This window comes from Mesocricetus auratus, unplaced genomic scaffold (assembly GCF_017639785.1).
Source record: "Mesocricetus auratus isolate SY011 unplaced genomic scaffold, BCM_Maur_2.0 Super-Scaffold_100011, whole genome shotgun sequence".
NCBI lineage: Eukaryota > Metazoa > Chordata > Mammalia > Rodentia > Cricetidae > Mesocricetus > Mesocricetus auratus.
In genome coordinates this window covers 2152142-2174931 of record NW_024429195.1, presented here as the reverse complement: position 1 = coordinate 2174931, position 22790 = coordinate 2152142, and the positions used below count along the sequence as shown (strand labels likewise).

Here is a 22790-nt window from a genome sequence, read left to right as displayed (position 1 = left end):
TAATGTGCTGCCTATAACTGAGGAGGAAATTGACTTGCAGATTTGATCTTCGTTCTGCAGTTAAACGCAGTAATAAGCAAGACAAACAGAGCCCCTGTCCTGGGGTAGGGACCATGAGTGTTCCACCTAACCTCACCTATAGAATCCACTCCTCATCACAGCACACGAGACCAGGCCAGCCGACAGCCTTGCATGGAATGGGAAGAGGTTCGTGAATCCTCACTCCTAACAGAGGAGCTACTTCAGTATTGCTCTCCTTTAAGAGTGTGGCTCTTGGTAGGTCGACTACACTCCAGTGGATATCCACAGACCAGGAGAATATGCACAGCACAAACTAGAATCACACACACACACACACACACACACACACACACACACACACACATGAACTAATAACAGTAAAGGGAACAAGAAATTAGGGAGTGTCAGGAAGATGAGGGTAAATCTGGAAAGAATTATGGGGAAGCATTGAGGGTGAGTATGATCAAAATATACTGTATACAATTTCCAAAGGATTAGTGAAGTGTGTTTAAAAAATAATCATTCATTATAGTTGTGCTGACAAGACCTTCTGCACTCATAGTGAGTGGTTCCTGAGATTCTTTTCTGATCAAAAATCTACCCAGAGTGAACATCATCAGGCAGCTCTCCATCCGTGCTCCCTCTTTCCCATGGTCAGGGTCACTGGAGAAGTAGCTGACACCACGCTGCTTTAAAACACCATATGCTAGTGCTGTTCTACCATGACAGTTCCCTGCCCCCATGATGACCTCCCAGCCTCCCTCCTGAACATTCTAATGGTGTGCACTTGGACATGTGTCCACTAACTAAAACAATGATGAATCCATTCTGATGAATTCATTTCCAATCAGTGAATAGATAAAAAGAGGATCGGGCAATAGAAAAAAAAGTTCATGAACACGTTATCTCCGATTGATCATCTCTTCTCTGCCACTCTCGCTTTGTACATCCATATGAGACTCCATGAGCACTTAATAGATGCAGTTTTTTAGCCTGTCTCTTGGGATAAAAAGTTCATTTGGCAGGGGGTTTTGGGGGGAGGGGGCGGGAGTCTCAAGAAGGCCCTCATCCTGTGTTTGAGATCGACAGGAGGCTGTTGAAATAAAAAATGCAACGCTTATATTCTTGATGTCTGTTTACCTAAATTTCTAGAATTGCATTCATATTGTATGCCAGGAAATTTCACTCTGTGCCTATATAATCAGGATTATGCTATTGTAACAGCACTGCCTCAATGATGAAGCCTTGGTGGGAAAGCTAGGCTTGCCTACAGAGATCAGGCTTCCAGGAGCTCTTCTCAAAGACACAGATTAAGTTTTCAAGGTTGCCTATCATTTGGAAGGAGCATGAGTCTGCATTAGTCAGCCTTGTTCTCCCTGAAACCAGAAGCAACTTGAGGAAAGCTGCATTTGGGCTCACAGTTTAGGAGGCGTCATCCATGGTGGTGGGTAGGGAAAAATCAGAGCAGAGCCATTCATGCCATGGTGACCAGAAAGCAGAAGAAAGGCAAACATTGGAAGTCAGAGACAGATACAGGCCTCCAAAGCATGCCCACAGACCTTCCTTCATCCAGGACCTCCTGTCTTTCACCGCAGTCTGATAACGCCATCGTATGATGAGCCCATCACAGGATACGTGCATGCATTGTGGCAAAGCCCCCGCCCCCAGTCTAAACATCTCCAGAAACTTCATCATGGACACACCCAGAAAAGCCCTTCACTAATCTCCTCAGCGTTCCTTAATCTAATCAAGAAGACAATCAAAGTTAACATCAGATTCTATGTAGAGTCTGGGATAAATTGAGTCTCCTGTGATATTAAAGATAGATCAGGGGTGGATTTAGGACTTAGGATTGTTCCACTTTGTTCTTGATGTTATGTTAAATTTCTGCACATATTATTACTGAAAAAAGAAAGTTTATACTATTTTTAGATTTATTTATTTTTATTTTATGTGCATTGGTGTTTTGCCGCAGGTGTTGGGTCTCCTGGAACTGGAATTACAGACAGTTGTGAGCTGCCATGTGGGTGCTGGGTCATGAACCCAGGTCCTCTAGAAGAGCAGTCAGTGTCCTTAACCACTGAGCCATCTCTCCAGACCGAAAGTGTCTATTATTTTTATAGAAATAGAAAAGTCTGCATAAAAAGAGTGTGTCATTCTAAGGGTGATCCAGAAATACCCCCTTTGACTTGGTATAGTTATGAATTTTCTTTTAGGAAAAATTATAGATATATCTTTTAAAACTGGAATTACTAACAGCTTATATCTACAATTCGCTAGTGAAGCAAGCTGATGATTACATGTGAATTAATGAATATACAGGCAAACATAGGCAGTGAATTAATTTAAGTGTAATGTGACTGAGAATAAGAATTATTTTAGGTTTTTGTCAAACTTCCCCGTATATATTTTCTATTCTAATTCTTATATAGTTCAAGAATTTCTTAGTCAGAAATCACATTTGTATTCCTGCTTCAGTAAGAATGTCACACTATTCCTATTTCCTGAACACAAAATTCGCCTTTTAATAACATTTCATATCCTAAGCATCTAATTGTTCACACCCCAGGAAGAAGACTTTGAAAGGAATGTTCCAAAATATTTTTCATCTTTTTTTACAATGATTATCTTTTTGTTTTCACCTAGACATTTTCCTTGCCTTTCAGGAAATTAAAATGTATTCTTAACAGATCCTAACAACCACATGACTACGCACTGTTTTCTATACTCAGAAACACCAAAGTTTTCAAAGTCATTGCTATTTGAGGTGGAACACCTCTCTGAATTATCAGTGATGAAAAAGGTTCAACAAAAACACACACAGATGAAGGAAATTATTCAGGAATTCACACTATCTTTCAAATCTTAGTAAGAGTATTTTTCCAGAACTCTTGCCCATAGTAACCTGCTGTGGAAAGGTATGATAGAGTCAAACAGAAACAAAAATATGTGTTTGAGCACTAACTATATTTCAGGAACTGTGCAAAAATCTCATAGGGGAAAAAGCATTGTCTATCTTCATAGTAGGTCACATTTTAGAGAAGATATTAAAAATATTTGAATTTGTTTTAAGAATTAGAAGCTGCATGTATTTCTTGTATCCTGTGTTTGTTTTTACTCAAACACTGTTTAATTTGCCTACATTGACTATTCTGCATATTTCATTCAAGAACTTTTCAAAGAACATGAGAAAGCTTTGTTGATGCTGCATACTGATTCTTTTTAATGCCCTAAGAGTTTCAGTTGAGTAAATAATGCTCAATCTATAAATGAGAGAACTAGAAAAATATCAGGACCTATGACCAAGAAACTTAGAATGAAATATGGCAAACCACATTCTGTGTTCCTTTTTTATGATCAGAAAGTAGGAAGAATTTGTTGCAACCTTGTTTATGAATAAAGGAATGAATGAATGAATTGCCCAATAAAAAAGAATTTTAAAGTAACTTTTTCAGGTTAGAAATTAATAGTATACACTTCAGTAGTGTAAAGAAATTCAGTAAAGCAGAGAAGAAAAATTTAAGAATTTTAAGGTTTTTTTGTTTGTTTGTTTTTATATTTTGAATTTTCCTAGGAGGCTCAAGGAACCAAATCAATTTAGAAATCATGTCTTAAGAAAGAAATTTCAGGGGGAGTTTGCCTTCAAATTGGTAGTTATGGCTAATCTACCATCAAAGTTCAGAGTGTAGGGTCTCATCTCTGGTGAAGGTTTATAGTATACAAAGATATCTGTCCTACGGTGCTGAAATAGCTCCTGAGTCCCTGGGGAAGGGTTGTCCCTGCCTGTGATTTGCTTTATGTCTCTCTTCTAAGATTTTAGCCTCTTCTAAATGTCACATGCCTGTCACCCATCCTATGATCAGAAAAATGGAGAACAAAAACAATTTTTTTCTGGGCAAACTCGCCCTGAAATAACTCCTAAAGCAACCATGAAGCTAGGAATATCCCTTGGCAGCTAAATTCAAAAAAATCTTTAAATCAAAGAAGGGAAAAGGGGAGGAAGAAAGTGGGAATGGGGATGAACACGGAGAGGGAGGAGGGCAGGGGAAAAGAGGTTAAATGTTTGTACACTCTCTATAAAGGTCAAATGGGCACACTGGCTCAAAGCATTAGGGTCTGCCACTCCTCACACGTGTCTATGTTATCTAGACAGCATTGTCAGCTAGGAACTATCCTCCGGTACAGTCTCCATTCCTGGACAATCTGCCCCAGAAACCCTGTCACAGACACCACATCCTGTCATTAGGCAGCCTTCAACTGGGTCTTGAGTTCTGAAGTGTGTGCTGCTGACTTAAGACTTGGGTCAGTGTGTGTGTGTGTGTGTGTGTGTGTGTGTGTGTGTGTGTGTGTGTGTGTGTGCGCGCATGAGTTTGGGGCATTGCTTATGGAGCAACAAAATTCAAAATCCTTAGGTAGACCTTGACTGCTGGTAAAATGGAGAGAACAGACAAGCATGAAGGTGACTCAGAGGCGTAGGGACAGACGTGTGACATTCTTCATCCACAAATGGACAACTTGAGAGAAGCGGTGTAAAGCTTAACACAGCGAAGATTTTCACAGGAGAGAGATTTGGCGGGTCCCTAAAGCAGGGTGGCGCTGCAGACAGCCAAGTGTGCAATCGGCTGGAACAGACCATGGGGGTAGGTGAGGAGAACAAGGCACATCACCAACCGAAATTGGCATGGGGCTATGGAGAAAGCGGCTTAGACAGCCTACCGCTAAAGGCTCCTCCCCTGGACCTTCGTCTGTAGGAAATGCGGTGTTTTCAAACACTGCTGAGTTTTCCCAGTGCATGAGATGCACAAAACAGTCTAGAACAGAGGTTCTCAGCCTCCCATTACATTGAAGACTAATGATAAAAAAGGCAATTCACGTCAACTTAACCAGCATGGACCTACCACCTACCAAGTCACCACTTTTATTCTAGGGATTTGGAGAGTAGTGAGTGGGTCAGGGAGGCGGTCCCCTGGGACAAAGTAAGATGAATGTGATAGTGGCTAAGTTCCAAAAAACGGGAAACACTACTCTTTTTAGTTGTGGTGTATGTATGCAGTTTCACTATCTTGCCATCACTGTAATGAAATATCTGACACAGGCTGCTTATTGAGCCCAAAGTTTTGAAGGCGCCCAAGTCCAAGATCAGTGAGAGTAGGGTGCCGTGGGAGGCGCAGGGGAGCTGGCCTGTCTGGGGTCAGCAGGTGGGTGGGCACATCATGACGGGAGTGCATGTCTAAACAAGCAAGTGACTGCACCTCAAGCAAGAGCAGAGAGGACAGAAGGGCAAAGCTTGCTCATTTTATAACAGTTCCCTCATGACAGCTACCAAGGGGTCACCCGCGATGACCTTTGGCCTCCCACTAGGCTGTACCGCTCAAAATTCCCACCACTTCCCGATAGCACCAGGCCAAACTCCCAATGGGTGAAACTTTGGTGGCATTCAAACCATACTCAAACGATAGCAGTAACATAAACACATATGATACACATGCTTGTTGAATGTCAATAGTTTTAAGTCCGTGTCAAAGGAAAATTATTTAACTTTCACTATTTTGCATCGTAATTCATCACAACTTTGACCTAACACTCTTTCTTTTGTGTGAAAATACCCTTCGGGCTGTCTGACTTTCACTGTGATGCATACAATACAGCCTTAAGCTCTTTAAAGAGGCATGGAAGAGTTTTGTTCAGTTTTTCAGTTTTTGTTTCATCTTTTGGGTTTTGAGGGTTTTTATTGGGGGGGAATAGAACCACTCCTAAAACTAGTGCTATCCCAACATGACTAGAGTCACCGTCAGTTTTTAAGTGTAAAAGGGTCTTGTCTTACTCTGAGATGTACATACAGTTCTGGCGTTTGGAGTTTTACTTAGTCTTTAATACTATTAGTAAGTAATTAATAAAAGTGAGCTAAATGATGCTAGTCTATTTGAAAAACTAGTCGATGTTAGTTAAGTTGAACCAAATTGAATTTTAACTATCACTAGTGTTCAAAGTACTAGGGTAATTTCCTACTAAGCACAATTACGTGCCAAGACTTGAAATCAGAGATATTTTTGGCAATCCATTTTTGATTAATACAATCTTGGAGGATGAATTCTAGGCTACAATTCTCATCTAGAAATGGATTATCATTCCCCAAGCTTTCTCAGGCCTGAGATGAGCAAATAACAATCTAGGCGAATCCAGTTTTTGACTTAACATCATCTTGACTTACAGTTTATAACTCTATGATGGCGCAACAGCAATATACAATTGGTAGAAACTACATTTTGATTTTTGACCTGATTTTTGCTTGAAGACATAGAAGAACAGCTAATCTGTGGGCCAGCAGCAACCTCACCCTGAAAGACCCCTACCCAGGACCCCCTAGGAAAAGAAAAGCAAGGTCAGGCCGTTGCCTAATGAAAGAAACCCAGACCAGGTGCCTCGCCCAGCTGGCAGGATGTCAAACAGGATCTGTGGTCACCAGAGCAGTCATGGGACCCGGATAATAATTGCTGAAGCGTGCCGGGGTCTTTCATGAGGTAATACCAGGAAACTTAGTCCGTGGGAACTACCCCTACCCCCAAGATGAGCTAATGAAATGCCTGTTGCTATGCTGATATTTATGTAACCATTAAAACTCTATAAATATTGTGCTCCCTGCAAGCCCGGTATGCTCTGCACCCGAGTTGCAGTAGCATCCGCGGGCGCCTGTGTACTCAATAAATCACCTCTTGCATTTGCAGCCAGTGGTCTGGCCCCGGTTCTTGGGCAGAGGGTTCGGTTCAGTACCCGGCGCTTTGATGCCGAGGTCTTTCAACCCAACCTCTGGCAACAGTGGCTTTGACCAGGTTGCATGCACTCAGTTTCTAAATGATCTGAAAGCGTGTACGTGCTAGTCTACTACTCCACCACCACCTTTATACTTTGCCATGTGAATTTTGGTCCTTTCCTGGGGAGAATTTGCATTAAATACTGACACGATGCTGGGCAAGAGCAGGTGGGTGAACCTCTGGCCAGCCAACCACTACGCAGGAAACAGCTGGTTCTGCACATCACGCAGCTTGCTAAGCTAGGGTGTTTGGTAAATGAGGTTTGTGAAATGCATTGGGCTCGTGGCATTTTCCCAACACGTGCTAGACTTCCCAGGCACAGCCCCTTTGCAAGTCAAGGAGCGTCTGTGAATGTCTCCCCTCCTCCCCATAGAGAAGAATTCAAGCACGGATGATTTGTAAGATCAGAAAGCAGCTCAGGCTCCAGGAAACCTTCTGGACTCAGTAGAGAGAAGTCTATTCTCATTGATGACATCAACAATAAAAACAAACAAACCAAAGAAGTGCTTTCACAGCACCTCACAAGCCGGCTAGCAAATTCACTAAGCAGACATTGACCTGATTTTTGCTTGAAGACATAGAAGAACAGCTAATTTGTGGGACTCGTTACTGAATCCGTGGCTTCTCCCATTTTAGCTCTTTGCCCAAAGCCATTTTTAATGAGCAGGGGGAAATTAAGGGACTCGGGTATAGCGATCCCACAAAATAGTGCCGTGTTTGGTCGGTAGCTTGACAGGGCCAGCAGCAACCTCACCCAACCTCTGGCAACAGTGGCTTTGACCTGGTTGCACTCAGTTTCCAAATGATCTGAGACTTCTCCAGCCAATCACACAAGACAGCCAATCCAAGTATCTTTTCCTTCCGGTGGGGCCCCACCCAAAAGCTCTTTGACCCCTTCAAAGTTCTCACCGTACCGGAAATAAATGTCACCGAGGCGCTGTCACTCATCCCTGCCTGCTTTCTCATTCGCTGCCGTAGAAAATGGCTCCGGCAACTTACCTTGTGCTGAGCATCCTCAGCTGTAAACCTCCCGTGCTGCCAGTTCCATTAACATTCTCAATGTTTGTTCTTAAGACATGTTTACAAAAGAGTCCTGCCACGTTCAAAGGGACTCTTTTGTAAACATGCCTGTGAAAAGGTTTGACGCCCAGGCAATTATTTCTTCCGCTTAATACAGAGCTGCTTTCCACAACACCTCACTTAATTCCCGTTCAAAACCAGGCATGGGCCATTTTCTCAGACCATTAAGCTTTTCAAAGACCGTCTTTTCCGTGCACCGGTCATGACTGCTTTTATTTTGGCTGCTTACAGTGGGATATTTTTTTCCTCCGTTAGCATTCTTTGTTTGGAATGTTTCTTGGGGAGGGGGGCAGGGATATCTATGCCTATTTTTCCCCTAAAATCATCACTTCTGTTTTTTTAAGATGTACAAGTTCACATCCCTCTTACTTTTGCTGTAAGGAAAATGGCGATAAACATATACGGCACAAAGCCGTAACCATTTTATTTCACTGTTAAGAATGCATCAGGAAGCAGGGTGAGGGAGACCCACAGGCCGGCACAGTCTTTCACAAAAGCACGCTCCCCATCTCAGTTTGGGGCACACCTGCCTAGAAGAGGCATGGACCCTCTGGTGTCAATGTTTGCCGAAAATCCAAAGTTTTTCCAGAAAAAACTTCCTAAATGTTTGAATGTCGGTAACTCATTCGAAATGTATTTGAAACACCAAGTTGGTCAGCTCCATTCTAGTGAGACGGATTGAGTCTGGAAGCTGAGCGTCCTCAGCTGAGCGTCCTCAACCTCCGGAGACAGAAAGCACGCTCATAAGACGGTTAGTACACTCCCTTTGTTTTTGGTCTCTGAGAACAAAGAAAAAGGTGTACCAACATATGTCTATGGATGGCACACTAACTTAGAGAGAGACAGTCTAACTGGGCAGTGTGATAACTGAAGGGGGCAACCTTGCCCAGCATGTTGGTGGGAGCTTGGGTATCTGTCTCATCTAGTGCTGGCTAATGTGAGGTTTCTCAGCCCTAAACACGGAGGACAAGATTGTCCTTTGAGTCTCTGTCAAATGACTCAAGAAAAGTTTCTTAGCACACTGCTGATATCTGGAAGGTGCGCCGTGGTGGTAGCCGTGACCCACAGTGAGATGCAGACTATAAACTGACAACAACAGCCTTTCTTTCACGCCCTATAAGTACTAACCACGCCCGTGCCCTAACTGCTTCTACTCTTGCCCTGGTCTCCCTCTTTGACTCACGTTTTGCGCCGGGGCCTGATGGTCCACACACAGCTCATCTGCACACTCGCGTCCTCCAACCCTCTTGCTATCCCAAGCTCTTATACTGCCTTGTGTTTACCTCAGTCAGAGCATTTATCAAGACACGCTGCTAACTCGGGCTAAAAACAGGAACTGTTCTGCTCACCTCGCTACCCATGATAGGTGGGGGCGATGTCTCTGTCTGACGATGGACTTACAGCTCAAAGAAAGAATGCGTAAGAAGCATTTAGTGGAAGAGACTTGCTGGAGGCACGGCGTGTGCCTGCTCAGTGTCTGGCTTTACACACGTCGCTGGTTATACCTCCCTTCCTTTGCCTTCCTTGTCCTCGCCCCCGCTCCTGCCTCCTACCTTCACCCCAAATCAACAGAAATTTCCCAGAGCAGGACGCACAGAGGAGGTACCGTTCCGTGCCACCACCCACGTCTTGTAAGCAGGTCCTGGCGGAATGTTGGAGAGAGTCCTCTTGAAAAAGCAAACGGACAATTCAAGACGGAGTCTGCAAGGAAGGCCTGAAGCTTACGTCAAGGCCTGGCTCGCTCTGGCTGCCGCGCTTTCTTGGGCTCACTTGCAGCACAGGCCTCTTAGCTGTGGAAGAGCAAAAAATAGGCGCGCAGCCAAAGTGAGCTCCGTGGCACTGACGTCTTGTGCATCTGGTCCCGTGGCAGAAGCAAAGTTTCACGCAGCAGGAGGATATGCGCCCCAGGCATCCACGGCGGCTTGAAGAGCTGCCCTTCCCCAAAGTGACACAGGACCCTTCCTGGAGTATTAGGAAGTGGGGTGGGGAGCCTAGACTAGAGCGAGCACGCGCCCACGTCTAGGCGCACATTTGTGAGCTACTTGCTCTTGTTATGTACAGTATTAGAAAAATGGCTACAAATAACACACAAATGTTTATTCTCTTCCAGGAACGTGGGTGACATTTGGAGGTCAAATTTCAGATGAGGTGAGCCGCTTTCAGCTTCTACAATTCTGATGAAGAAAATGTGCAGCAGGAATATTCTTCCCTTCCCTAGCATTTTTTCCTTGGATTTTTTATGTGTGTGTGTGTGTGTGTGTGTGTGTGTGTGTGTGTGTGTGTGTAGTGCGTGTCACTGTATTGCACAGTCATCGGGTCAAAGCTAGCCTAGAATCAGATCTTGGGTGAGGTGACTCCAGCCAAGTGTAGTTCTAGGGGGCTGGCAGCAGAAGACCTCCCAATGGCAGCACCCCCAGTAGCTGTGGAGGACCTGTGTAGCTGTAACGATAAAAGGCACACTTGTTGAGGGTGTATGCAACTGTTTGTTGTATAAATTATTTACAACAAATACGGGTAACCAAGATGAGTCAAGTAGCTTTCACCACAGACCCAGAAGCTGAAAAGAGAGAGTACGGCTCTGCTGTACAGTGTGCCTCTAGCCATGCCCAAAAGTGGGCCTGGCTAGCGGCGCAGTTCACCGCCCTTTCATTACCATATCTGCATGCACCTCTAGGGCGCAGCATGGCTAGGGCGCAGTCCCAAAGTCTCCTCCTACAGGACCTGCCTGTGCACATCAGGAGGCCTTACGGCATCAGGTAGGGATGTAAGGTGGTACATTCACAGGGAGTACAGCGGTCGGTCCCTCCTGGACTGTGGAGAGGGAGAACGTCGTGACAAAAGACCAGGGAGGAGCAATGCTGCTCATCTCACTGCAGTCGGGAAGCAGAGAGAAAGACACAGAAGGGTGAGGTCAGAGCTCTGCCCCTAGAATCTCAATACTTCCAACTAGACTCCACTGCCGTCTAGGCACAAAGTCAGCAGCAAGTTAGAATGGAACTAAGTCCCCAGCCAGGGTCTCCAGCCTGTCTGCAACCTGCTACAGCCTGATGCACTGTGTGGAAAGAGAAAGATGGAGATAGCCAGCCTCGTGAGGAGAGGGGTCAACTGTGAGTCAGTGCTCGCGATTGAGTGGTTTACCCCTGTTCCCTAGGGGTAAGATTAGACGCCTACAGCAATGAACTCACCTCCCTGGTCATTCAGCTTTCTCTCACACCTCCGGGTGCTCTAAGCTTAAACCAGGTGCAAATGGCCGCACCATGATATACTGGGTGCTATAATTATCAGTGCCACTCCAGGAGGGTGTGAAGACCCTATCCCTGAAGATTTCAGCAACATGTTGGATAGGTACTTAACAGGGATATCAACAAACTTAATAACTCCAGAGTTATGCCTTTCAAATGAAAACTAAGATATAGGGTACTCATATGAGTAATAACTTCCTGAAAATGGTTTTTAAGAGGGCACATTTAGCATCCAAACAGCGCTGAGTTTGGGGATTTGTTCCATGTTTTCTCATCCGTAATGTAGTTGATGTAGCCTTAATAGCAGGTAATACTAAACCCCCACCCACATTAATTTAGCCAAAAAAGGGGGACATTCATTTTGACCTTTAAGCTATATAGGAAGAGAGTCACTCTCTCTGCCCTATCCAGCCCTTTGCATCAACTTCCTCTTCAGGTAGCAAGAATGAAAGAGCTGCGAGAATGTCTAAGACTCAAAAAGAACAGGGCGAGAGTTCTGTTTCCAGAAATTCTGTGGAGAAGGGAAAGGTATGCCCAGAATTCTCTGCAACGACTCATTAGTGTGAATATCTCACAAGGCTTTTCTTGGCCGTGTGGTTGAGGAAGGGAGACCAGTTTTCCCTGGCAGGAGGAGCTCCCCTCCTAGAACCCCCTCAGTTTTCAGATAATCTGGGAGGGCCAAATGATTTGTCCAAGTTTATTTACACAGACAGAGGACGTTCATGGACTGTGTTCACTTTCCATTCCCGTGACAAAAGACCTCGAGCAATCCATTTTTAGGGAGCAAAGCTCAAGGTTTCAGGGTTTTCAACCCCTATTCCTTTGACTCTCCTGACTTTGACCTGTAGTGAGCCAGTATGCCGTGTCTGAGTGTGTAACAGGGGACATTGCACACCAAGAACAACAGAGAGGCAGGATTTTAGTGACTTAACTTCCTACCACTAGCCCCCACTTCTTAAAGATTCCGTGCTCTCCAAATAATGCTCCAGGCTGGGGAACAAACACAGGGCCTTTCATAAGGCATTTCAGATTAAGGCCTAAAGCCTCAAAGCATCAAGGCGTAAAGCCAATGGTTGGCTGGCTTGCTCCTTCTCTCTGATCTCTCAGCGTTTCCCTCTGTATCTGACTCCGGCTTTTTATTATCTTAGACCAATTAAGAAACTCCTCTTAGAGCCAGTCTTCAGGCTTAATTCAATATTTTTCACCATTATTTCCACGTGAGGTCTTCAGATTCTGTGCTTGGGAAGCATTCCTACTACCAGTCACCCCAAGCGCCCATCCAGAATTCTCCATTTCAGAACCTCTCTGTGTATATAAGATGTAATTGTTAACATTTCCCAGCGATAATCCACCGCTATGCTGTATGACATACCCTGACGATTTTTACCGCAAGCACCGTAATTTCTAAAATGTAGGACAACCAGAAGGAGGGGACTATGTTTGCTCTACTTTCACCTCTGTTTAAGGATGACGTTTTCACAGTGGCAGGCGAAAAAGCCGTAACTGCTGTCTTTGTGGGTAACGCTAAAGGCCGTGCACACTAGCCTATCTGTGGTCTTGAGGGGGAGGTTAACTTTCAAAACACCAGAATCACGGTCTATCTTAGAAACGCTGACGAAGCGATGTTACTCCACCATCAAAGAACATAATGGAAAATCAATTGCAATCACGGATGTGGGGAGTGGGAACTTTGTTGTTGTTTTTTTTTTTTGGTTTTTTCGAGACAGGGTTTCTCTGTATTGTTTTGGAGGCTGTCCTGGAACTCGCTCTGTAGACCAGGCTGGCCTCGAACTCACAGAGATCTCCCTGCCCCTGCCTCTGCTGGGATTAAAGGCGTGCGCCGCCAACGCTAGGTTGGAAGTGGGAACTTTTGAAACTTCTAATACATTAACCAGCAAAGTGAAGACAGACTCCTCCACTGCTTATCACGACACTCCTTGACAGCCATACGCTCCTGTTGCGCCTCTTGCTAGCTCGCACTGAGCTGCACAGTGGAACCCGGAGGAGCTCTGATCCCTTGCAGCCTGAGCACAGAGGAGCTGCTGTTCCCTAGTGAGTCAGGGGCTTCGCTGCCTCCCTCCCCTGCGTTGACTCAGCAGCAGCTCCGAGATGATGCCTATTGCTCCACCGAACTGCGGATGCCAGGAGCATTGCAGCGGTCATGATTGCCTGGCCCCTGATTCATCCGCGCCCTTGGCTAGGGCTTGAGGAAAGTCACAAGCTTTTAGGCCAGGAGCCACCCGACTGCCAGGAACTATTGGCTTGCAGAAAGGTGTTGATACAAATGGCCCTCTTTGTCATCAAGATTACACGGCACTGCGGGTGTTGTCAGACAAGGTTTGCCCAGCAGGGTGGGAAACAGATCTGCACACCTCGGTGTTTGGAAGACGACCAACAACTCCCCCTGCACACACACACACACACACACACACACACACACACACACACACACACACACACACACACACACACACACACACACAGAAGTGGGATTTCAGCCTACTTCGTCTGAGGGTAGAAGGATCACCCACGCTTGAGTCTTCTTCCTTTTGCCGCTCACTGCGGCTGAGAAAAGCAAGAAGTAGTAGCTGGGTCTCAGAGTGGAAGACAGACAAGGGACTAACATTGCTACCCCGCTAGGAAGGCGTTTCCGGCACTTCTTGACTGACCTTTGCATCCTTATCTTGCAGGTTGCTGAACGGCTGATGACGATCGCCTACGAAAGTGGAGTTAATCTCTTCGACACGGCTGAGGTCTACGCCGCTGGGAAGTAAGTCAGAACCCATTTCTGTCCCTCGCCGGCATCCTTTGCAAGCTAGAGGGGCGTGCCCAGACGTTGCTGTGGCTTTGGTGAGGAGGGGCTGCTTCTCTCGCGCATGCTCTTCCTCAGCCCTCCCCGCGTCTCTAGAGTGTTGAATCCTGGGACCCTCTTGGTCTACCCAGACCATTGCTGTAAGAAAAATGGGCCGGAAGGGAGACAAACACAAGATATCAACAACTTTTACAAGAGGGAGTTTCAGAGCCTACTCTGAAGACAGCAGACTACAGGGAGACCTCGCTTCAGTCGAGGAGTGACTTCTAGCGACTTCCTTTGGACCTGAGTGCGTTGCAGTTGGCTCTCTAAACATGGCTTGCTAAATCAGAACACACATAGCCGATGTTCTGTCAGGCCAGATCAGCAAGCACATGCCACACAACATAACTAGTGTGTTTTGGAATGGGTACGGAGCTCTGGTCTCCTGAAATAAATGTGGATGTCTGGCTTCCATCAATAACAGGGAGCAGACACCCCCTGCTGGTCTTTCAGGGAACTGTGGAGTATGGCCACAGCCGGCCTGCTGCCCCTCCCTCAGGAAAGGCACAGTTGAGCGGAGGCTTGCCCTGTCCACCCCACATGACCTAGGAGCATTTTTTTCTTACTTGGTTCCCCTCTTTTTCAAGGACCTGTATATGCTTAAGGACCATCAGAGCATTGGCATCCCCGTTGTTTATGAGTCCAGGAAAAGAATGTAGAAGTTCTAAGGCCTTGCTCCTCTCTACAAACTCTCTTGTCTGGGGCCTTCCTCTGTTGAATCCCATATAGCACCAACAGGCTAAGGCAGAGAAAGGAACGTAGTGGGTCTGCTAGAGGCTCGATTTGTGACTCCTACCATGAGTGACCGTCATTTGAATCATTGTTGATTGACGGCCACTGTGGAATTGAGACAGGGTCTCGCTATGTAAGGTTACACGTAGCAACGGTCAAACAAGGAGAAACGAAAAAGAGCCCGGTTGCATCCAACGTCTGTCCATTTGGAGCATGCTCCATAGCTAGGTCTGCATTCTTGAAGGCTCTAATAAAAACAGCATTTGTTTCCATAAATTAATAGCTAGTAATGGCATCCATATCTGGCTCATGATGAACTAATTGCTAACTGCATTCACCTCTCCGCTCCAAACTCTGGCGGCCCCACTGCTTCTCACACTGGGGATCTCACTGGGAGAGATGTAGAACATTTTAGTTTACTCAGTCTTGGTGAATCTTCCTGGGGACGTGGAAATGGAGAAGATATTAAGATATCTTCAGTGCACCTTTCCACAACCCAGCCTTATCGACAGGAAGGGTACTTTGTAGGGTCTCCTTACATCTTAATCCTACGGCGGATATTACTCAGTCCTGGGACATCTTCACATGGACCACTGTAACTGCTGGACCTGGGACATTTAAGTGCACATGTAGCTTCTTTCTTTTCTTCCAAGACCACCTGGAAGCCAGTATTTTCTGTCTAAACAGTCTGAGGTCTCTTGTCCTCCAGGCACAGCTAAATTGTTCCACCTCAGTCAGACGGGAAAAACCTTGACTCTCATTGAACATCACAAAGTAGGGTATTTTTATGTGGGACCGAGCTGCCAGCTGACTCCTCTGTTTCTTATGTCAGGACCACAGGCGGCCTCTCCTGCCGGTGCCAGAATTTGGCAGGTGCTTCTGCAATGCCTGGGAGCAGGATTCTGCCGGCACAAGCAGAAACAGTGGAGACTGTGCTACCAGCTGAGAGAGCTTCTATTTTGGGGTTCTGTAGGCACTGAGGGTTTAAAAATGGGATAGCTCTGGTGCTGGATTGACTCTTGCTTTTCTGAGACACTGCAGTCTAAAACATTGTCTTCTCCCCTTTCAGGGCTGAGGTGATTCTGGGGAACATCATCAAGAAGAAAGGCTGGAGGTACCACGTCTACCATAACTACTCGTTTGCCTTTTTAAAGACTTACTGACTTGCATCAGAAAAGTAAAAGATAAAACGATAATACTAGAAGGAAAGGCTTCCCCCCAAAAGTAACCAACCCTTGGTAAAGAAATTATCTCCAGTGGTTTGGAAATAAATGCCAGAGAGTTCATCATTCGTACTTCAAAAAAAAATGCATAGTTGTTGTCTACAGTGAGCCACGACAGGGTCCGGCAGAGAAGAGAGGCTGTTATGAGATGTTTGTGCATAAAAGAATTGCGATAGCTTTGGCTGTACTTGTAATTAGTGGAGAAGCAAGCTACAGGAAACCATCCAGACACATAGATTTATGCTCACCACTCATTTTATTAACAGCTCTCTGTACAAAGAAATGACGGAACAAATAGCCCTTCGGGATGATTGCCGAAAAGCTGTGTCACCTGATACGATTGCCAACACCTGTCCTGGGTGCTTGGCGCTCTACTCTCTGAGCATTCGGAGGAGTGTCTGCTATCCTTGAGGGCTCCAAGAGACTCAAGGACTGTGGTCACCCATCCCTTTCACCAACTCTTTACACAAAGCGGGGGGTGGGGGAATAATGGGGGTGGCATGGCATCTGGGGTGTCATGGAACACAGCCAAGCAAGACCCACAGCAAGGCGAAGAGTGCCCTGCTCGTGAAGATGGAGAAGCAGCGGTTTTCCCTCAGCGGGCACCGATTTCCTCCTCCTTAACTTAACATACCCTATGGAAAACAGATTCATATGAATGTTTCACAGGTCACCTTCCAGCCTTGCTGATGAAACAGCTCAAGCTAGTACTATGCCATGAAAAGTTCACACGGCTCACATTTGCCTCCAGGAGGGCACTGGGGAGAAGAGAAACAAACCATGCCATCCTAGCAGGCTCAACTAGCCGGCTTGGCTCCTTGTCTTTGAGCCGTCCGTCACTTGCGAGCTAGTGTCCTTATCCAGAGAAAGCGATTTCACTTCTCTGGGCCCTGGTTCTCCTAACTGTAAGACGGCTGCTGAGGCGCCTCGCTGACCTTGTGAGAGAGGGGGAGCAATGCTTTCGGGAGACTGTGCCGGGTTACACTCACACTTCCGGAGGTCCTCTGTGGCTCAGGGATAATTTGCCAGGCTTCGGTCTAATCTTGCCACCTAAGCATAAATGCTGGCTTGTGCGCACACACCCACATGGGCAGTTTTGTAGAGAAGTCTAACTTCAGTATTTGGATACAATGTGCAGCTTTGGCATAATATTTGCTCTGAATAATCAAAGGGGCTTATGCTTATATTTTATAATATTCTTAACGTCTCTATTTTTTGGGGGGAGATAGAAAGTGTTTGCTAAAGGAGACCTGGCTCCACCTATGCAGAGTCGTATTGTCATAGGCCGTGGGAGGCTGATGTGTTAATGTGAAAAGTCCTTTTGGCCCGTGCAGTCTCCAGGACCTTACATCCACAGACCTTCCGTTTCTGTAACTCAACTTACTCTCCTGGGAATTGACTTAGTGGGATTCTGGAGAGGCTGGCATTTTCAATTTTTTTTTTTGTCTTGCCTCCGAGTTGTCAGAATAGTCCCCACCACTTCCCGACAGATAAACACGGAGGCCTCGTACGCCCAAGAGCTTTAAGGTGTCAACGGTGCAGCGGACAGAATTATAAATGCCCTGGATTTCAGATAATTCACAAGTTTGGTCTTAACCTTTGGATCTCTGCAGATTTTATTCCAAGCCAAAGTGCACTGAGCTCTCTGCCTCGCAAGCTTAGATTATATCCCTGTAGTTCTCAAAGGACATTTCTTCATGATCAAGACACTAGAGCATTTGCTGCCTTTGAGTGAGGCTTTTGAGTAACCAGTTTGCCAGCACGATTTCCATGTTTCATCCCTTTGCCGTAAAGTGGTGGGACATTTGGTAAAGGGTTTAAAGCATCTGCTGAGTATGAGGCTTTTGGCTCGTCATTCCTATTTCTACGCAGCCGGTCACTTACCACTGCCCGTGAGTGTGATGATTGGGTGAGATAATGACGCGGAGTCACTTGGGCCCATGGTCCTTGGCAGAGAGGAGGCTTCCTCCCAGGAAAGGTTCACAGGCAGTCATCATCATGCCAGATTCTAAATAAGTGCTAATTAGTGGCTGCTCTTCTGAGCTACCAATGCAACTCGCCCTGTAGGTCACCTACATTCTCAGGCACTATGTCTGACCTCCAAGACCACCTCCCACCCAGGACACATCGCAACATCATTCTCAAGCGCACTGGGCAGCCCTTATCCTTCAGGGTCTCCATCTTGCAAAAACTACTTCCCTTGAGTCCCTTCTAAGTGTCTGACTTCAAGTCACTGCTCACCAGTTTCCCTTCTTGTTCTTACATTTCGGGGCTGTGAATTTAGAACTCCATCTCCACCTTCTTTTTTAATGGTGAGGCACTACAACAAGTCCCTCATAATAAATGAATAATGATTCAATCCATCAACAACCCACAATGACCTGCTATTTCTTTGTGTCTGTTTGGTGTACAGGAGGTCCAGCTTGGTCATCACAACCAAACTCTACTGGGGTGGAAAGTAAGTTGAATACCTTTTATTATTTTATTTTCCTATGAGATGAGAAATGACTAGCAATTTGTGCCTTTTTCCATTTTTTATTGTTTTAACAATCGTTTTTACATTTAACTCATAGTAAAATCAACTAGCTTACAGGATTTTTCTCTTGTGCTAAAGAAGTTGTAATTAGCCTAAGACTACACTTTAGCAAAGTATTCTCAAAGAAATTTAGTGCATGCCACTTGTTACTAAATGACTTGTGTAGATTTTTCAGTGTCGTACTTAGAACCATTTCCAAAACAGAGTTCAAAAATTCAGGAAAAGAAAATAAACCATCACAAAAGAAAAGCTCCTCAAATCTGCCAAAACTCAAGATTTCCACGGAATGCAAAGATAAAAAATATCCCGTTGGCCTCCAGGTTCAAGTCTCTGATCATTTCTGTAGAGGGTTCTGAGAGTGCTGATCAAAAAGACCATCGCATTGGGGGATAAGGGACACTATCCCTGTGTCACTCACCGGCAGGACAAATGAAAGAGAAGCCGTCTCTGTGTTTTTGGACTCAGAACACACCACCAGCTGCTCTGGCTTCTGATGAAGCAGCCTGCTAGTGTTTGAACTGCTGCTTACATTATTCACCAAGAACCAGGGAGCTGGCGGTTTTCTACCAAACATGTAAGAAAACAGCAAGCCAGTCCTTATACCAGAGCAATGTTTGGCCTGTACTTTTTGTAGAAAATCTCAAAGATGCCAGAATCCTAACAACTATGACAACAAACATGCAAAACCTTCTTGACCACCCTGAAATAGGTAGAGAGAAAAGTATCTGCTTCTCTTTTGTTGTTGTTCTATCAGCTTGGATTTTAAAGAAGGAGGCCTAGGCTACTTCTTTAGGAAGATCCGAATCACAATGTGTATGTGTACACACACGTGCCCACACTGTTATGCTCCTTGAGCTTGTTAATGGTGTGAAGACATAGATATGTAATCTAGACTTTTATTCCAGTTATCCCCTTTTTAGATAATGCGGTATCTATAATACAGGTGCCCATTTTCTGTAATTTGACTCATGTTTGCAATGGGGCATGAAACCTTGAGGGTGAAAGTCATCTAGAAATGAGACCAGCTGCAAGAGTCACCGTGCGGCAGAGCTACATGCAATATTAACCGATGTACTTGTAAAAGACTTGGAATAGGCACATTAAACAGGTGAATGGTGGCATGCACATTTGTAGAAGAAGCTGTCCAAAGTGTTGATGTTGAAGGGATACCTCATCAAGACTTAACCTTGGCCACCACATCCTGTCTGCTTGTCCAGACTTTAGGGTTTTTCTAGAGTAACAGAAGCTCTGCCATTAAAGGCTTGTCTCATCCCCTTGCATGCTGGTTTAAGGAAAGTTTGTTGCATCTTTTAAAGAAATCATTGTTAAAAATTATTTCCATTGTCAAAAGATGCTTTCAAATTTGCTCTATCCAAAACTTTATGCCCACCGTAGAGTAAACCTATGAATTTACGCCAAGACTGTTTTCCTTCTCTAGATTGGCTAGGAACAAGGCTAGAAGACCGAGCTGAGTGTTGTGTTCTCAAAGGCAAGGATGTGCACAGCTAGTAGGTAGCTTAGCCTAGAGCTGAGTGACACCAATAGCCTGCCCACAACTATTAGGTTCTGCACACTTGGGGTGCTGCCCTCCAGCTTTCTCCATAGCCAGTAGTTCAGGGCTTGCTGAACGCATGGTAAAAAACTTAGCAATGTGGACAAAGGAAGAATGATTATGGGCCCTCACTGGACTCTTCAGGGACAACCCATTGCTGCCCTGTGTCATGGAGATCCTGCAGCCCTGGGTCTGCAAGACGGACATACACACACACACACACTCACACACACACACACCCAGGACACGCCCCCCCTTGTACTCCAGCAGACCACAGATAACCCTGGTTCTGGACCTGGGTAGTTGCATGGTTGGCCAGCATGCCATCTCTCCCCTGTCTGCACCTCCAGGGTGTGTTCTCCAGCGATGCCCTGGCTAGTTCACCCCTTGGAGCAATGAGCAGGAAGCAAGGGTCAGGCCTCCCGCCAAGGCAAGGTGTAGGGGCCACTCTCCCAAGGGGGAGGGACAGCTCTCCTGCTCAGGAGCAGTTCTTCCTCCGGCCTCAGGCGTTGAAGGGGGCGCCATCTCTCCTCTCCTCACAGGACACATGATTAAATAGGGGGCAGCTCTCCATGTATTGGATCTGGCTCACTCACACCTCAGCCAATAGGATCACTCCTACCGTGCTGCTCAGGCGAGGGGCAGGGTTCACTTTCCCAAGTGCTGCAGCTGGTAAGGGGAGGATCAGCCAGGGTCAGCGGGGTAGCAGTGACCAGGGGCCCTCGAACCAGACGAATGATTCTTTACAATGAGCGCCGACACGTAAAAACTGTAAGGATAAAGGGGTTTACTGCGTGACTCGCTGTGTCCCACGGCAGCTTCCATGAGGAAACTCTTTCTCCCCCCACACTTTTCTCTTAAATTTCATTTTGTTTTATCTGAGAGGGAGGAGATGGGTGGGATCGGGAGGCATAATGTGAAAGGCTCAAAGAAGAAGTAAAAAGAAAGTTAAAAAGGAAAGAATGGTTATGTCAAAGTCACCTACCTCTTTTTTGTTGCAGAGCTGAAACAGAGAGAGGCTTGTCAAGAAAGCACATCATTGAAGGTATGTACTGATATTTCCATTTTACTTTAGCTTGTGAGCGCCTGCTCCAAGTAAGGTATCCCTAAAATAGTTTCAAAATACATTGGAAAGGGAGAAAAAAGTCTTTAAGTAAAGAGTGACCATCGAGCAAGTTTCTTCTGGGGTGGATCTCAGGGAACCTGGAGACGCAGGAAGAACTGGGACCCAAAAGGGAGAGGTGAGTCTAGAGCTCTTCTCGCGTGCAAACTCTGCCGCTATAGTGAGGACCAAAGACTAAAGAGCAGCCTTCTTGAGCTGTGATAGGCATAACCGCAAGAGGGTACCCACTAAAAAATGTGTAATTCCTTGGTTCTAAGAATAATTTCAGAGTTACGCGATAGTCATTACAGCCAACGTTAAAACGTTTCCATCAACTCCAAAAGTGGCTTTGTGCTCATTAGGAGTCACTTACCAAGGCTAGGGAGATGGCTCAGTGGTTGGGTACCTCCTGCTCTTGCAGAGGAGCAGAGTTTGACGGCTGGCACACACACTGAGCAGCTCATAGCTACTGGTAACTCCAGCGGCAGAGGATCCAGGGTCACCTTCTGGTCTCTGCAGCAGGCACCTACAGACATATGGGGGTGCCCTCACACACATAAAAGTAAAAACACCGTCTTTAGAAAGAAAACCAGAAGTCGCCTGCCAAAGTCTTACCAGCATTTCCCCACAGCGCCAAGAAACTACCAACCTACCTTTTGTCTCCAAACACTTGGCGCTTCTGCACCTCCCTGAAAATGTGATCACGTGATTAACGACATTCTGGGGCCGGCTTCTCTCACTAGGTACAATGCTCACCCTCGCCCACGCTACAACATGCGTCAACACTTCCCTCTTCTCTCTTTCTTTCTTTCTTTCTTTCTTTCTTTCTTCTTTTTTGGCAAATAATATTCCACTGTGAGGATAAGATGCAATTTAGTTATTCTTATGTCAGTTAATCTACACTGGGATTGCTCTCTCTGTGGGGCTCCTATAGATAACTATGTAAGTAATCCTGTTTTGATTTGGGCACATGTTAACACTGCTATACTTTAAAAAACAAAACAAAACTCTGCATGTTGCCTGACGGTGGTGATGCGTACTTTAATCCCAGCACTCAGGAGGCAGAGGCAGGCAGATCTCTGTGAGTTTGAGGCCAGCCTCAAATGGAGTGAGTTCCAGGACGGCCAGGGCTATGCAAAGACACGCTTTCTCAGTAAAAACAAAAACAACAATCAAGTCTGCGTGTATGTGGTGTGTGTGTGTGTGTGTGTGTGTGTGTGTGTGTGTGTGTATGAGAGAGAGAGAGAGAGAGAGAGAGAGAGAGAGAGAGAGAGAGAGAGAGAGAGAGAATGAATAGTTTCTACCCCTAGATAAATTAACAATGCCACTTTTTCCCTCATGGTACTCAAAATTTTATATGGATTAGAAATAAAAGAGTTGGCAAGAGTCATTATGTAGCAGGGTACAGCTAGTTTATTTCATTGTAAGGACTGAGTTTTTAGTGTTTTTATTTCTTTCCTGCTTGCCTATACATAAATGATTTTACATGTGTATATTTTGCTACAGTGGGGGAATTTTAAAGGTGCTATAATGTATTTTCAATGTCTTTATATAAGCTCATGGACAAATGCATAGAAAGCCTAAGATTTGTGGGGTTTTTTTGTCCACACATGGTATTATATGCCTGTGATCTCAA

General features: G+C 45.5%; 1 protein-coding gene across 3 annotated transcripts in view; it reads left to right on the top strand.

The window, feature by feature from the left end:
- Kcnab1 (potassium voltage-gated channel subfamily A member regulatory beta subunit 1) overlaps positions 1-22790 on the top strand; it is a 384414-nt gene that overhangs the window by 287017 nt on the left and 74607 nt on the right. For all 3 annotated transcript variants that reach the window (XM_040754343.1, XM_040754344.1, XM_040754345.1), the window contains exons 3-7: positions 10024-10061; positions 13846-13925; positions 15811-15855; positions 18378-18422; positions 21054-21097. In XM_040754343.1, coding sequence (XP_040610277.1) covers positions 10024-10061; positions 13846-13925; positions 15811-15855; positions 18378-18422; positions 21054-21097 — 252 coding nt within the window. The remainder of the gene's footprint in view (positions 1-10023; positions 10062-13845; positions 13926-15810; positions 15856-18377; positions 18423-21053; positions 21098-22790) is intronic.